Source organism: Acanthochromis polyacanthus, chromosome 19 (genome assembly GCF_021347895.1).
Source record: "Acanthochromis polyacanthus isolate Apoly-LR-REF ecotype Palm Island chromosome 19, KAUST_Apoly_ChrSc, whole genome shotgun sequence".
NCBI lineage: Eukaryota > Metazoa > Chordata > Actinopteri > Pomacentridae > Acanthochromis > Acanthochromis polyacanthus.
In genome coordinates, this window is record NC_067131.1 from 29,468,387 (window position 1) to 29,484,256 (window position 15,870).

General features: G+C 39.0%; 1 protein-coding gene across 8 annotated transcripts in view; it reads left to right on the plus strand.

Moving 5' to 3' along the window:
* Positions 1 to 15,870, plus strand: part of aatkb (apoptosis-associated tyrosine kinase b) — a 104,439-nt gene that overhangs the window by 71,221 nt on the left and 17,348 nt on the right. For 2 of the 8 annotated variants that reach the window (XM_051939796.1, XM_051939798.1), the window contains 4 exons: positions 11,139 to 11,218; positions 11,605 to 11,723; positions 13,032 to 13,119; positions 14,901 to 15,034. In XM_051939796.1, coding sequence (XP_051795756.1) covers positions 11,139 to 11,218; positions 11,605 to 11,723; positions 13,032 to 13,119; positions 14,901 to 15,034 — 421 coding nt within the window. The other 6 variants (XM_051939799.1, XM_051939802.1, XM_051939800.1 and 3 more) reach the window with 6 other exon arrangements.

Here is a 15,870-nt window from a genome sequence, read left to right on the forward strand (position 1 = left end):
TTTTTCCAATAATGTGTCACCTTCACCGCATTGTTCCTCCAAAAGTAAGGATTTTTGGATTTGCGCACGTGAAATAGTCTTGAAATAGTGTAAAAATGTTGATATTACAATGTTAAAAACTACCTTTTAGATGCATAAACGCAATCTCCTCATCAAATTCAACAAAGATTACTCTATTTTTGTTTTTTCTTGTCGAATAATGTATCATGTTTATATCATTTTTCCTCCAAATGTAAGGATTTGTACATTTACACAAGTGAAATTGTCATGAAAAAGTGTGAAAATGCTGAAAACACACTCTTTTACAATCTTAAAAACAATCTGTAAGCTGTTTGAGACACACAACCACAATCTCCTTGTCAAATTCAACAAATATTACCGTATTTTGTTTGTTTTTTGTCCAATAATGTATCATTTTTGCCTCTTTGTTCCACCAGAAATTTTTGAAATGTGTTAGAATAACACAGCAAAGTGTAAAAACAAAAAGATCTCACAGTGGATTCCAACTCCAACCTCCTTGGTATTTGGTTAATCCCACAAACACCTCCTTATTGTTGTTGTTTCAATGCCAAAAACAAAACAAACTTGCAAGTTACACAATGTGGATGCAGGCGAATCAAGGCAAGTAGTGCATTGTAGTGTTTAAAAGGAAGAAAAAGCTGCTTAAAACTGCATAGACACAACCAAACTTTAATAAAAACAAAAGAAAAATAACAGATTTAAAGATGAAGTCAGAAAAGAAAGAATAACAATGGGACAGATTTAATAACAGCACACTCAAATTTTAACCAGAGTTTATAGAATATGGAAAAATTGCACATGTACACCCCTGTCAAAAGTTTTGAGACACTTTCCTTTTTAAATAAATTAGAACCCGTCTCAAAACTTTTGACAGGGGGTGTATTAACTCTCTGAATCACAAAAGCTGCCTGTAGGATTTAAAATCTTTTTTAAAAATGCCAAAATTACACCATTTTTTGGAGACAGAAACTGTAAAAACATAATAAAATGTCAGATTCTTTGTTTTCCCACGGTCATGAACTAATCGTATGTGAAATCTAAGCTTTAAAACGTGACTTTATTTGATGTGACTCATTTAAAAAGTCATAAAAAAAACAGATTCTATTAAAAACAAAATAAAATTCTGCACTCAGCTGCGACTGACAAAAATTTCAAAACTGCTCGGCTGAGCTGCAGGCTGTGTAATCACTGAGAAATGCGGAGAAAACAAATTATAAATGTAAGCAGTAGAATATGCAGAGAAAAAAGGATGTTTTTTTTTCTGGTATTGGTAGCATCTGTCCAGTGTTTTTTTTTTTTTTTTTTTTTTTTGCAATCTTTGCAAAATAAATACTTAAAGAAATCCAACTTTTGTATGATTTATGAAATTCTACATTCTCTCTGCTTCTTACAAAGGTTGTGTTGTTTCCAAGGAGGAAAATCTAGCAAATTTACGGCCTTTTTTGTGTGAAACAAATACATTTTTTGTGTAGCTGTCGCACATTTTTGTCTGCATTGTTCCCCAAACCCCCAGTTATTATCACTCAGTCTATCTGTGTTCACCACTCGGGATAAGTGGGAAAACATTTTCTCGCTGTGGTGTGATTTGGGTGAGCTGACCCTTTAACACGTGTTGTCCTCGGTGGATAATAGAAACCATATGACTGCTCGTGTAGCGGCATTCAGGGATTCATTACTGCACCTTCAGGACGGCCTCGCCCGCTGACATCATGAGAGGATATTGATTCTTGGGTTTAAGGAGACACGTCTTTTCTCGGAATCTTGTCCATTTCCTTCTTGTTTATCCTGCGACCTTTTCAAGCTCAAGTTTATTTGTATACCTTCACTCAAATGCAGCTTAAAGTGCTACAACAGGATGATAAAATATTAAAACTGCAAAGCTTAACGTTCTGCAACAGAGTGGAGGAAAGAATACAGTGGAGAACTAAAGCTCTCAGGGTCATTCCACAATTGGGACATTTGGGCTTCCAATGTTTGAAAAATAAACCTTCTCTTTTCCAGTTTTCTGCTCCATATTCATCAATAATAGTAATAAACTATCAAAGGATTGATTGGCTTCGCTTACACATCAATGGCAGCATTTTTATTCCATGTTTTATGTGTTGTTTGCTAACCCTACACTAATCACAGTAACAGGGTTGCTAATCCATGCTAATGTTAGCTTTGTCTCAGCAGTAGAAGCTAGATATTTGGCTAGCTGTTACTGCTGACCAAGAGGACAAACTGACTGATGGAAAACAGTCCAAAGAATGAGTCTGATCCTGATAATATGAGGTAGACTCAGACATTCAATCAAGGCTGACAATGTGAGGAAAATATGAAAAATAGAAGAGAGGACATAGCTTTGCTCTACCCACTCTTTAGGAAAACTGTTAGATGATGTAAACGACAAAAACAAGACACAAAACGACAGAAACAAAACAGAAAACAGCAAAAACAAGACATAAAATGACAAAAGCCTGACAAAATGACAGAGACTAAACAGAAAACAACAAAAAGAAGACACAAAACAACAAACAGGACACAAAATGACAAAAACAAAACACAAAGCAACAGAAACAATACACAAAATACAAAAATAAGACATAAAACGACAAAAACAAGACAAAACGACAAAAATGAGACACAAAAACACGAAATATGACAAAAATGAGACACGAAAACAAGAAATAAAATGACAAAAACAAGACACAAAAGGATAAAAAAAAGACACAAAACGACAAACATCATCAACAGGGTTGTTGTGAGACACGCGTTCCATGCATGATAATTGTTGTTTAAGATATTATGTTGATTAAAAAAACGTTCCAATAATTACAAGAGTCATCAATGAAAAAATAATACCAAAAAAGGAGATTTAAATTTCATTTTAACTGTTTTATTTAAGATTCAATTTCAGGGGGGTGGAAGAAAAATGTCATTTTAGGAGGAACTCCAGACTTATTCGGTATTTTAAAAAAGTATTTTCAAACATTCTTTTCTCCTAACAACTGCATGTTTTAGAATTTTCTGCATGGATAATTTGAAATTTGATGGGTGGGACGTAAAATGTCCTCCAATTTTGGAATGACCCCTAAAACAAAAAATCTTTTATTTTATGAGAACAGAAAGGCCTGGAGGTGGCATTTGGACACAGATTAGCAGCTGGAGTAGAACCTGTCAGCTGTAAATGCAGCTGCTTTTGGCCAAAGTTTCCCCATCTCTGGCGTCGTCCCGCTGAGCTCTGAGGCCGTCCATGGACCGTGAGGATAGGTGGAGCTCTGATGGGACTCTAGTGCTGCAGGAGTTTGGCTCCAGTCAAGGCCCAGTTCCTGCAGGAACCGCCCCGATGCAGCTGTTCAGCACTGCAGGCTGCACAGTAAAGACTAATAGGGATCACACCCACTCAGAGGAGACACGAGAGCACAAAAAAAACACACAACGAGGAGTCCGAGCAACAAAACGAGACCAGTTCTCATGTTCTTGGGCACTGTGGTGGACATTTATCATTTATTATTTATTAATTAGCAGCACTGATGATCATTTTCACTCCTGATTCTTGTCAAATGCGAATTTAACAGTTTTTTTACAACTATTTTGATGTGTTACAATCTATATTTTCACATATTCTGATTTACAGATCTTTATTTTAATTTGAGATGCCAGTAACAGCTTCCTTACTAGTAAAAATAATGATATTTTAAGAATGTTACGGCGTAATAGTCAAAAAAATTTTTATCACCAAACATGCCTTTAGGGAATGCAGCTTTACAGAAAAGAAAAAAAAAGAACAACTCATCATGAAAACTTTACTCGAACTATCTAAGAACAGTTTTAGCACAAGATAACTTAGAATTAACATTTGCACCAATGAGAACTAAAGTGTTGATATCAATGATTAGCATTTTGAAAGATGAGAAATGAATTGTACAGATACACTATATTGCCAAAACTATTTGCTCCCCTGCCTTGACTCGCATATGAATGTCAGTGACATCCCATTCCTAATCCATAGGGTTCAATATGACATTGGTCCACCCTTTGCAGCTAGAACAGCTTCAACTCTTCTGTGAAGGCTGTCCACAAGGTTTAGGAGTGTGTTTATGGGAATTTTTCACCATTCTTCCAGAAGCGCATTTGTGAGGTCACACACTGATGTTGGAGCAGAAGGCCTGGCTCTCAGTCTCTGCTCTAATTCATCCCAAAAGTGTTCTATGGTGCTGAGGTCAGGACTCTGTGCAGGCCAGTCCAGTTCATCCACACCAGACTCTGTCATCCATGTCTTTATGGACCTTGCTTTGTGCACAGTCATGTTGGAAGAGGAAGGGGCCAGCTCCAAACGGTTCCCACAAAGTTGGGAGCATGGAATTGTCCAAAATGTCTTGGTATGCTGAAGCATTCACAGTTCCTTTCACTGGAACTAAGGGGCCAAGCCCAGCTCCTGAAAAACAAGCCCACACCATAATCCCCCCTCCACCAAACTTTACACTTGGCACAATGCAGTCCCACAAGTATGGTTCTCCTGGCAACCACCAAACCCAGACTGGTCCATCAGATTGTCAGATGGAGAAGCGTGATTGGTCACTCCAGAGAAGGCATCTCCACTGCTCTAGAGTCCAGTGGCGGCTGCTTTACACCACTGCATCCCACGCTTTGCATTGCACTTGGTGATGTACGGTTTGGATGCAGCTGCTCGGCCATGGAAACCCATTCCATGAAGCTCTCTGCTGAAGCTCTGTTCTTGAGTTAATCTGAAGGCCACATGAAGTTTGAAGGTCTGTATCCATTGACTCTGCAGAAAGTTGGCCACCTCTTGGCACTATGCGCCTCAGCATCCGCTGACCCCGCTCCGTCAGTTTACGTGGCCGACCACTTGGTGGCTGAGCTGCTGTCTTTCCCACACACTTCCACTTTCTTATAATACAGCTGACAGCTGACTGTGGAATATTTAGGAGAGAGGAAATGTCACGACTGGATTTGTTGCACAGGTGGCATCCTATCACAGTTCCACTCTGGAATTCACTGAGCTCCTGAGAGCGACCCATTCTTTCACTAATGTTTGTAAAAGCAGTCTGCATGTCCAGGTGCTTGATTTTATACACCTGTGGCCATGGAAGAGATTGGAACACCTGATTCTGATTATGTGGATGGGTGAGCCAATACGTTTGCCAATATAGTGTATCTTTTAATTAGAATTTCTTCCATTAAAAATTACACTATGGATACTTGGGAAAATGGGCTCGCCTCCACCTCTCCATTATTCCTAACTGGGTTACATCACAGGGGATGGGAAAACGTAATGCGCAACTTCACATGGAGGTCTGGGTGCCCAGAACCTGAGCAGAGATGGACCATGATGCACTGGGCTCAGAGGGGATAATGGGAATTCCATTTGCCTCCGAGTGATTTAGCTGCTGTGCATCTCACTAAAGACTTCCTGGCAACTGCGGCGCTAAATCCGGACATGTTCTTCAGCGAGACACTCGGCGGCATAAAGCTCAGAGGATCCCAGATAGAATTAAGTTAGTATATTGGCTGTGAAGAGATCTTAACGGGGGGGATTCTGGGTATTTTCGGTTTAGATTACAATGCATTCAGTGTCGGTAGTAATGGGGCAGATAGTGAGAGACAAACAGTAGATATAGAGGATTTTGTGGTGAAATAGTCATGAATAAGTCTGGAAATGTTGATATTTCAATGTTAAAAATAATCTTTTAGACACAAACACAATCTCCTTGTCAGATTCAATAAAAAAATAAACAAAACTCCATCCAACCCACCATCTTCAAAGACAAGCTCACAGAGATGGGAGTGGATCCTTCCTGTGTTTCATGGATTACAGATTACCTGACAGGAAGGCCACAGTTTGTCAGACTGGGGAACTGTGTTTCTGGGACATTAATGAGTAGTACTGGGACTCCACAAGGAACAGTCCTGGCTCCATTCCTGTTCACTCTGTATACATCTGACTTCAAATACAGCACTGAGTCCTGCCACATTCAGAAATACTCTGATGACACTGCTATCGTGGAATGTATCAGAAATGGACATGAAGCTGAATACAGAGATCTGATAAATGCCTTCAGTGACTGGAGTCACAAAAACTGCCTGCTACTCAACGCCTCAAAGACAAAGGAAATGATCATAGATTTCCACAGATCCAAACCCCCTCTTCAGCCAGTGAACACTTGTGGACATCAAGATGGTGACATCATATAAATATTTAGGTGTCCACCTTGATAATAAGTTGGACTGGTCTACAAACGTAGACTTCATCTACAAAAAGGGCCAGAGCCGACTTTATTGCCTCAGAAGACTTCGATCACTAGACATCTGCAGTAAGATGCTGCAAGTGTCCTGTTTTATGCTGCAGTCTGCTGAGGAGGCAGCATAAAACAGAAGGATGCAAGGCGTCTGAACAAACTGATTAAAAAAGCTGCTCTGTGGTTGGAATCGGATTGAACACATTGGAGGATGAGGTGGAGAGACGGGCACTGAGCAAGATGGAGGCCATTCTGACAAACATGGATCATCCACTTCACATCTGCCTCAATGAACAACGAAACATCAGTGGACGGCTCCTATTCCTGTGCAGCAAGACCGAAAGATTTAGGAAATCTTTCTTGCCATCAGCAGTCAGGCTATTCAATTCAAAATTAAACAGATAAGAACCCTGACAACTGAATTTCCCTTCGGGGATGAATAAAGAGATTCTGATTCTGATTCTTATTCTAAATATTGCTGTATTATTTGGGTATTTGTTCAATAATGCATCATGTTGGCCTCATTGTTCCACCAGAAATAAGGATTTCATAGATTTATGCAAGTGAAATACTCGTGAAAAAGTATGGAAATGTGGATATTACATCATTAAAAACAATCTTTTAGAAGCATAAACACAATTTCGTTATCAAATACAACAAATATTACTCTATTTTGTTTTTTCTCCAATAATGTATCATGATGGCCGCACTGTTCCACCAGAAGGAAGGATTTCATACATTTACCCAAAATAAATAGTCATGAAGAAATGTGGAAATTTTGAAAACGACCTCTTTTACTATTTTCTAACCAATCTGTAAACTTCGACGCATAAAGACAATCTCCTTGTCAAATTCAACAAATATTATCCAGTGTTTGTTTTTTTTCTCCAATAATGTCTCATGTTGGCCTCATTGTTCCACCGGCGTTATGAATATTTGTGGTAAACACGGTGGGCTGGGTGGGAGCCGTAGCCTGCCGCTGTTATCGCCAATCCCAGTTCATTCCTCTGTCATGGAGCTGCTGGATAATAGCCCCAGTGTGTTCGCTAACTGGTCCTAACTGGTGCCATGCTGCCCTGAGCGGCCGGACAATGGCGGCCATTCTGCTGTGGGCCAGAGGGAGCGTGAGTGGGTGTCAGGAATGACCAGTGTGGGGACGGGGACAGGGGCGTCCAATATGGCCTCCACACAGTGACGGGACTGTGTGTCTGTCTGGAGGGGGGAAGACGGCACCACAAAGATGAGCCTGTCCGGGTCCAGAATCCCAGTGTCATCTGGGAGTCGGGGAGGGAGACAAAGGCATCGCTGGCGAGGGGTGGGAGAGGAGGGGAGGCCGGCCGTCAGACGCTTTCATTCGGCCCAGTCGGGACGGCATGTCAGGACTCGGAGATGCAGACAGGTCGGTGCCGGAGTAGAATAACACCGCAGAGGAGTTGGTTTGTTTACTGGAGGACGATGGGCAGCGTCCACGGGCGCGCTGGGATGCTTCGTTTTGGAGAGGGTTAATGGCCTTCGATCGGGCGGATGATGGATTCTGCAGAAGCCACTTAACAACCTGGATGTGGTGTGTTCTCTCATGGTACTGTTACAGCTTAGATGTATACACTGGTCTCCCTCTGCATATATGTTGTATTATTTATATATCTAAGGATGTGCCCATGTGCATCATCTCTTTAAAAAGCACTGGTCCCATCATTCTGTTTAAAAAAATCTTTTATTGTAAGTTCATCAATTTCTTGTAATTTCTTGGAGTTATTCCCAAAACCTTTTCAGATTTAAACTATATTGTATGACTTAAAATGACAAAAATCCAACAGAATGCAACAGGAAAGCAAATCTAATCATCAAAATCAAAGAGTATTTTATCATCTATTGGGGAATCTGTCTTTAAAACAACTTTAAACAAGCAAATGTAGATTAAAATGTAAAAAAAAAAGCAAAAGATCAACAACAAACCAATATCTAATATTACATTTTAGAGGCTTAATAATGGCCATCGATTGTTCCTTTGAAAAGCTGGATATATATTGGTCATTCTATTCAAAAGTAAAGATTAATTTCATATAAGTACACAAGTTAATCTATTTAATGTGATTCCTCTGAGCTATCCTCAAAACATTTTCAGAATTCAGCTGTATTTCATGACTTAAAATGATAAAAACCCAACAGGAAATCAAATCTGACTGCCAAAATCAAAGTCTGTTTCATCATCTATCATCTCTTCACTGTCCTGTGAATTGTAAAAGAAATGTTAATTAAAATGTAAAAAAGCTAACATTTCTACCAAAAGATCAACAGTCAGGTTCATCGAATGGACGGACGACAGATTCTAAAGAAGTCTCTTAACTTAAAATGTAATTAAAATGTAAAAAAAACCCTTACATTTCTATCAAAAAGATCAACAGTAAACCAATAAATACAACATTTTGGAGAGAGTTAATGGCCATCGATCGTTATTTTTTCAAGTTAGATATATATTGACCATTCTTTTCAAAAGTAAAGATTAATTTCATATAAATACAGAAGTTCATCCTTTTCATGTGATTTTTTAAAAGTTATTCTTAAAACGTTTTCAGAATTTAATAAAATTTTATGACTTAAAATGGTAATAACTTCACAGAATGCAACAGGAAATGAAATCCGACCATCAAAATCAAGCTGTGTTAATCATCTGTTGGGGAATCTGTCCTACGAAACAAGCAAATGTTAATTAAAATGTAAAAAAAAACTTACATTGGTACCAAAAACATCAATAATAAACCAATAATAATATTATTATTTTGGAGAGGGTTAATGGCCTTCGATTGGATGGACGATGGATTCTGCAGAAACCACCTGACAACCTGGATGTGGTGTGTTATCTCATGGTGCTTTTCTATCTTCTTCTTCTTTTTTTTTTGCATTTTCACGTGCAGAAAAAAGTTTAATAAATGTAGTCAAACTTGGAGAGTTAAACTCAGTGTTGTTCTGGTAATGAGCAGCCTTTAAATGCTGTTTTTTATGTTGTAAGTCATATTTTTAAGGAAGAAAATGTGTTTTTCTAACCTTTAAAATATATTTTTTTAAAAAGTGAAAATAGCTGACAAAAGCATTTAACTCGCACTCTTGATATTTTTTCACTGACTAGATGGTGTAGTTTTGTCTGATGTGGATTTTTCAGGTCTCGATACTGATATTTACAGGATTTTAGAACGGTTTTAATTCAGATTTGTTCATGCAGCTGATAAAGTCTTCCTAAAGTCTTCTTAAATCAACATTTAACACTGCTGCTGTCCGTTAGCTTAGCAGATAGCTTCTGTCCCTCTCCTGCTCCTTCTGTCACATGTTTACTTTTCCTCCTTTGCCTTCTTTAGCTTAAGTGATATTTCTAATCAACGTGTTCAGAGGCGACGTTGACTGAATCATTTGAGGAAAACATCCCATTAGCCGCTGCAGACTGACCTCCGTTAGCGACTCACCTGGGAATTAGTCTGAGGCAATCATCTCAAAATGGCATTTAATTGATTAATCGGTGCATCACTAATTTGTTTCTCCCCGTTTTCTTCGTAGCGCTGCAAATGGCCGAGCAGTGTAATCCATCAGGGAGCTTTAATCAGTTAATGCATTAATCTTATGCATTTTCTTGAATTAATATTGTGGTGTTGTTGTTGTTGTGATAATGCAACCAGAATACACCCATATGATATTATACCTCAGATTATACCTGAAATGAATGCATTAGATGCTAAATGTCTGTTTGAAAAGCAAAAATCTGCAAAATCAAGCCATTTATCAGAGCCGCAAACTACAGAAACAGACAGAATTGTCAGATTTTCAACTATGTGCAACGTGGATCCAGAAAATTAACAAAATCCGAGAGCAAAATCCATCCATTCTCTATACACTGTTTTATCCTCACTAGGGTCATGGGGGGTGCTGGAGTCTATCCCAGCTGACTCTGGTGAAGACAGGGGACACCCTGGACAGGTCACCAGTCTGTCACAGGGCTACATACACAGACACACAATCACACTCACATTCACACCTACGGGCAATTTAGAGTAACCAATTAACCTCAGCATATTTTTGGACTGTGGGAGGAAGCCGGAGTACCCGGAGAAAACCCACGCATGCACAGGGAGAACATGCAAACTCCATGCAGAAAGATCCCAGGCCCAGGCTGGGATTTGAACCGGGGATCTTCTTGCTGCAAGGTGAAAGTGCTAACCACTGTGCAGCCCCTGAGCTGATCAATGCAGCATGGTTCAGAAACAGTAAACAATATCCATATAAACAGAGTTAAAACTGGTCTCAAATATTGTCATTTTAAACCAGTTTTGGGCCGTTTAGAACATGTTTCAAGTAATTTTCAACAATTTTTCAGTCTTTGTTTGACATTTTTTGCCACTTTGGACCAATTTTGAGTCCATTTGGGGAATTTTATGTTACTTTGGGAGAGACTGAGAGGAAAATCTTTTACATTTTTAATTTTCTCTCAACTCAAAGAAAACAAGTGTGGAAGCAAATTTAAAATAAAAAACAAGATTAAAATTAAAACAAAAAATAAAAATAGATGTTAAACGTCCAACAAATTCAAGTTTTTATAGCGTGCAAAAGAAGTTTTTTTTTTTTTTTTTTTTTAACTTCTTGGCTCTTTCTAGTCAGGATTGTTCTGTTTCCAGAGGTGCAGAACTTTGTATTGCAATAAAAAAAATGAGCCACAGTGAAGAAAAATGGGCAAAGAAGCACCTAGAAACTGTGTTAAAAAGCAGATTCTCATATCATGTAGAAATTTGGGGCCACTAATGGATTTATATTTCATCCCTTTGACAGAACAGTTAGCTGTGAAACAACACAACTCTTTAACATCTTCTCCTCTTCCCGTTTCTTCTTCAGTCCAGCTCCTGAAGTCGTCAGATCTGGGCCGCCACAGCCTCCTGTACCTGAAGGAGATTGGGAATGGCTGGTTCGGGAAGGTAAGAACACCTCAGAGACTCTCAGGATGAAACGCAGCGTTAAGTCATGGCTGTTGGTCCTCGCTGTGATCTCTGCTCCCTGTACCAGTGTCTCAGCATAACTCCACCTGAACCTCGCTGCCTTTGATGCCACACTTTAAATCCTTCTTTCATGGTAAATGCAGGCCGACAGTGAGGCGTGTTTCTACAGGCAGATAACGTGCTGTCCTTCTCTCCTCTCCTGTCTCTTTGTCTGTCGCCTCCTTTTCATGAACATCCATCCGTCCCCTCCATCCCCGTCTGGGTACGTCCATCTCTATGTGTGTCTGTCTCCTGCATCCCATGTGTTTGTTTGTTTGTTTGTGTTTCCTCTGTATGTATCTGTGTGTCTACCTGTGTGGCTCCAGGTGCTGCTTGGGGAGGTGAACGCCGGCCTGAACACCACCCAGGTGGTGGTGAAGGAGCTGAAAGCCAGTGCCAGCGTGCAGGAGCAGATGCATTTCCTGGAAGAAGCACAGCCGTACCGGTACAACTTCAGTGTTTCTGACTGTAAAAAAACAACAACAAAAAGAAACAAAATGTGACCAAAAGTGGCAAAAATGAATAAAAAGAGACAAAATCAGACCAAAAAGGGACAAATATGAATAAAAATGTGAACAGAAAATTACAAAAATGAATAAAAAGCAGTCGTGAACTAACCGTGACGTCACCCGTTGGTTTCAATGCCGAGAAAATGAAGCCCGGATTTTGCTACTTCCTGGTCGCCATTTTGGATTTTTTGGAGCCAGTGACATAAAACGCGTCATCGAACAGGCTGGACCGGAGAGCAACTAGGGGCAGGACCAGTCTATGGGACTGTCAATCAAGTATAGCCACGCCCCCTGGCTCCGCCAACTTTAACAATTTATTTAAAATTCAGTATTGATTTATTTTAAGATCGGCCACCTGATCTCTCATTTTGACCATGAAAACTAACGGGAATAAAATCCTGAGCTGTAGAACATCAGTCTATCAAATTTTATTTTTTCCGGTGATGAATTGGGGTCTATGGAGCAAAAGCTGTTTGAAGCCAACCCTAGCGGACGGTGTGATATTGCAAGTTTGGTGGGCTTCAAATTTGGAGCCAGATGCTACGTCCATCTTTATATACAGTCTGTGATAAAATGAGACAAAATGCGACCAAAAAGTGACAAAAATGATTAAAAAAAGAGATAAAATTTGACCAAAAAGTGACAAAAATGATTGTAAAGAGACAAAATCAGACCGAAAAGTCACAAATATGAATAAAATGGAGACAAAATGTGACCAAAAAGTGACAAAAATGAATAAAAAGAGACAAGATATCAAGTTAAGTTGAAGAAATATGAAGAAAAGTGGCAAGAAATTTTTTAAAAAAGAGAAAAAAATGGACAATTTATTCATTTACTGAATGTGTTTGGACAAAACAAGACATTTGTTATTTTGAAATTTTACAAAGCTTTTGCTTTTTGCTGACAGTGTTGAAAAGGTGACTGTTACTGCAGTTATAGTGGGATTTATTTTTACATTTAAAAGTGTTCCTAATATTTATTTACACCTGAGAAACCTAGGAACGTTTTCAGAGAACCTGCAAACTGCTTTTATTCGGAGAAAAAAGGGCTTAAACTGACAAAGTTGGGAAGAACATTTGAAAGAAATGCGTTTTTTGAACCTTAAAGCATGCAAAAATATCCTTGTAGACCCCAAAATTAAAGCACAAACCCAAAAATGAGCATCATGTGTGTGCTTCTCAGTGTAATGCATTTTGATTTAATAAAGTCTTAACAGTGCTAACATGTCCTGTTTTGCTCTCTAGCGCCCTCCAGCATCCGGCTCTGCTGCACTGTTTGGCTCAGTGCACTGAAGTCACTCCATACCTGCTGGTGATGGAGTTTTGTCCACTGGTGAGTACAAAAATACACAAAACAGGTCTACAGAAAAACAAAAAAAGATAAAATAACATCTTAGGTGAATCCACGCACTATGTATTTATATTCAGAGAAGAAGCCACAACCTCCATTTCATTTAGAGTTTTGGTATTTTAATAAATCACTGTGCATTAAATGTGCTATACAAGATTAAGTGCGTAAAATAATATACACTCTAGTTTGACCTTCTGTCCTGTAACTCACTCCGTACATTAAACTGATTGAAAAGGTTTTATAATGTCGAGCTGCAGGGATTTTTTAAAATTTGTATTTATTCATTTATTTTTTGTTTACTACCTTTGGCAGCCAGATCCTCCTTGGCAGCTGCTGTAAACATTTGGCAGACGAGCTCCACATTACAAAAAATAAGTCAAGCTTACACTTGTACCAGCAGCAGCAGCCCAAAAATCCATCATCCTCTGCACTGGATTGATTAGTTTTGTGGGATAAACACCAATACTTAGAGTAAATAACAGCACAAGCAAGCACCGCCTTCCTGCCAATTCTTAGCATTTTTTTTATTTTCTGCCGCATAAGTGAAGTAAATTGGTGTTCGCTGCTGAAATATGACTTCTTCACAGTTAAAGTTTGTTTTAATTTTATATAAAAAGGGGGCAACAGGACTTAGAAATAGTGTGAAAAATCTAAACAATATGCAAGAGAAAGTTAGATAATGCCTCTAAAGACAAGGAAATTTGGTGAGGTGTAATCAAAAAGTTCAGAGCCTTTATCTAAAAAAAGCAAAAAGCAAAGCATACTTCTCTTTTTTGAATTTGGCTGTCCTCCCCTTCATTGTACTTTCCATATGAAGAGTTACTCTGATCCCAGTGCTCCTGCAACACTTGTAACAGTCCCTGGAAGTCTTTTCATGACCAATTACAGGTGCAAACTGTCCAAATTGACAAAAATAGTCCAAAATGACCAAAGTAACTCAAATTCTGTATAAAACAGCTGAAATAGTTGTCAGAATGACAAAAAACCTGCTTAATATTACCATAAATTTGTATAAAACAACTAAAAATGTTCCCAAAATGACCTGAAATGTGTATAAAACTTAAAATGCTGTCAAAATGACAAAAAACTTTTCTAAAATCACTTAGAATCTGCCTAAAAGAACTTAAATAGTGTCCAGTGTGATACAAAGACTGGTCAAAATGGTGTGAAATATATATAAAACAACTTAAAATTTTGGTTAAATGGCAAATCTTGTCTACATTAACTCCAAATCTGTCTAAAACTCAAAGAGTGGCCAAAATGACACAAAATCTTTCCAAAAATGACTTAAAATTGGTCTAAAACTACCTGAAATGCAGCCAAAATGACTATAGCGTCTGCCTGTCAGAAATTTTGTGTCTAATTCAACCTTCATGCTAAAGAACATTACTGGTGAAGACAGTCGGATCTACAAGACTGTAGAAGGTGCATCAGGGCCAACCAAGAACATTTCAAGTGTTTTCTTTCACATTCTCATGGTGGAGGACCATGTTTTATTCCCCTCAGGTCAGAACGTCCATGTCCTGAGGCGTATAAGGCTAAACATTTTGGTGCAATACTCACTCTGATGGATGCATTTGTCCCGAAATTTCTAATAATACAGATTTACACAATAAAACTGAGCAACTTTATGAGTTAATCTACTGTTTTTCCCATGCAGCATTTCAGATGAAACATCAGCAACTCCCAGTACAGATCCCATGCTGCCCTCTAGTGGTCGGAGGTTGTAACGTACAGCTGTTTGGTTTCTCTGCTGTGTTCAGGGTGACGTGAAAGGTTACCTCCGGAGCTGCCGAACCGCCGAAACCATGACCCCCGAGCCCCTGATCCTCCAGCGGATGGCCTGTGACATCGCCTCGGGACTCCTGCACCTGCACAAACACAACTTCACTCACAGGTGAGCAGCTATTTCTGCTACTAGATAACACACAAGCGTAAAAATTTCAGCTCCAAGCCCAGCAGTCAGATCAAACCGTGATTAGAACTGCTTCCCGGTCTCTTCCTGAAACAATATCCTGGTGCTGCCTGAGTGCTCCTTATCGACTCCAGCATCAGTGATTTTGTTGCAGGCGGCGACTCCTCCTCTCCGGAACGAACATCCACTCCTCAGTCTGCAACAAAGTGGATGTCGACATGATTTGTTGTTTCCACGGGTAGAAGTGTTAAACTGGGACAAAAATAATAATTGTTTCATCATCCTGTCACTCAGTGTTTTTGCAGTAAAGCAAGTTAAAGTTCAGCAGTTAATGATACGTACACTACCGTTCAAAGGTTTAGGGTCACTTACAAATGTCCTTATTTTTTAACCAAAAGCAGTTTTTTTTCAATGAAGATAACATTAAATGAATGATAAATCCAGTGTAGACATTGTTAATGTGGTAAATACTATTGTAGCTGGAAACAGCTGATTTTTAATGGAATATCTCCATAGGGGTACAGAGGAACATTTCCAGCAACCATCACTCCTGTGTTCTAATGCTACATTGTGTTAGCTAATGGTTTTGAAAGGCTCATTGATGATTAGAAAACCCTTGTACAGTTATGTTAGCACATGGATAAAAGTGTGAGTTTTCATGGAAAACATGGAATTCTGTGGGTGACCCCAAACTATAGAATGGTAGTATATGTGTATCTTGATATAAAGTGTCACCAAACATGATTATCAGTATTAACTGTGCTACTACAAGTAGAAAACCAACTCTAACCAACGCTGATAGTAATCAGCGAGTCTTG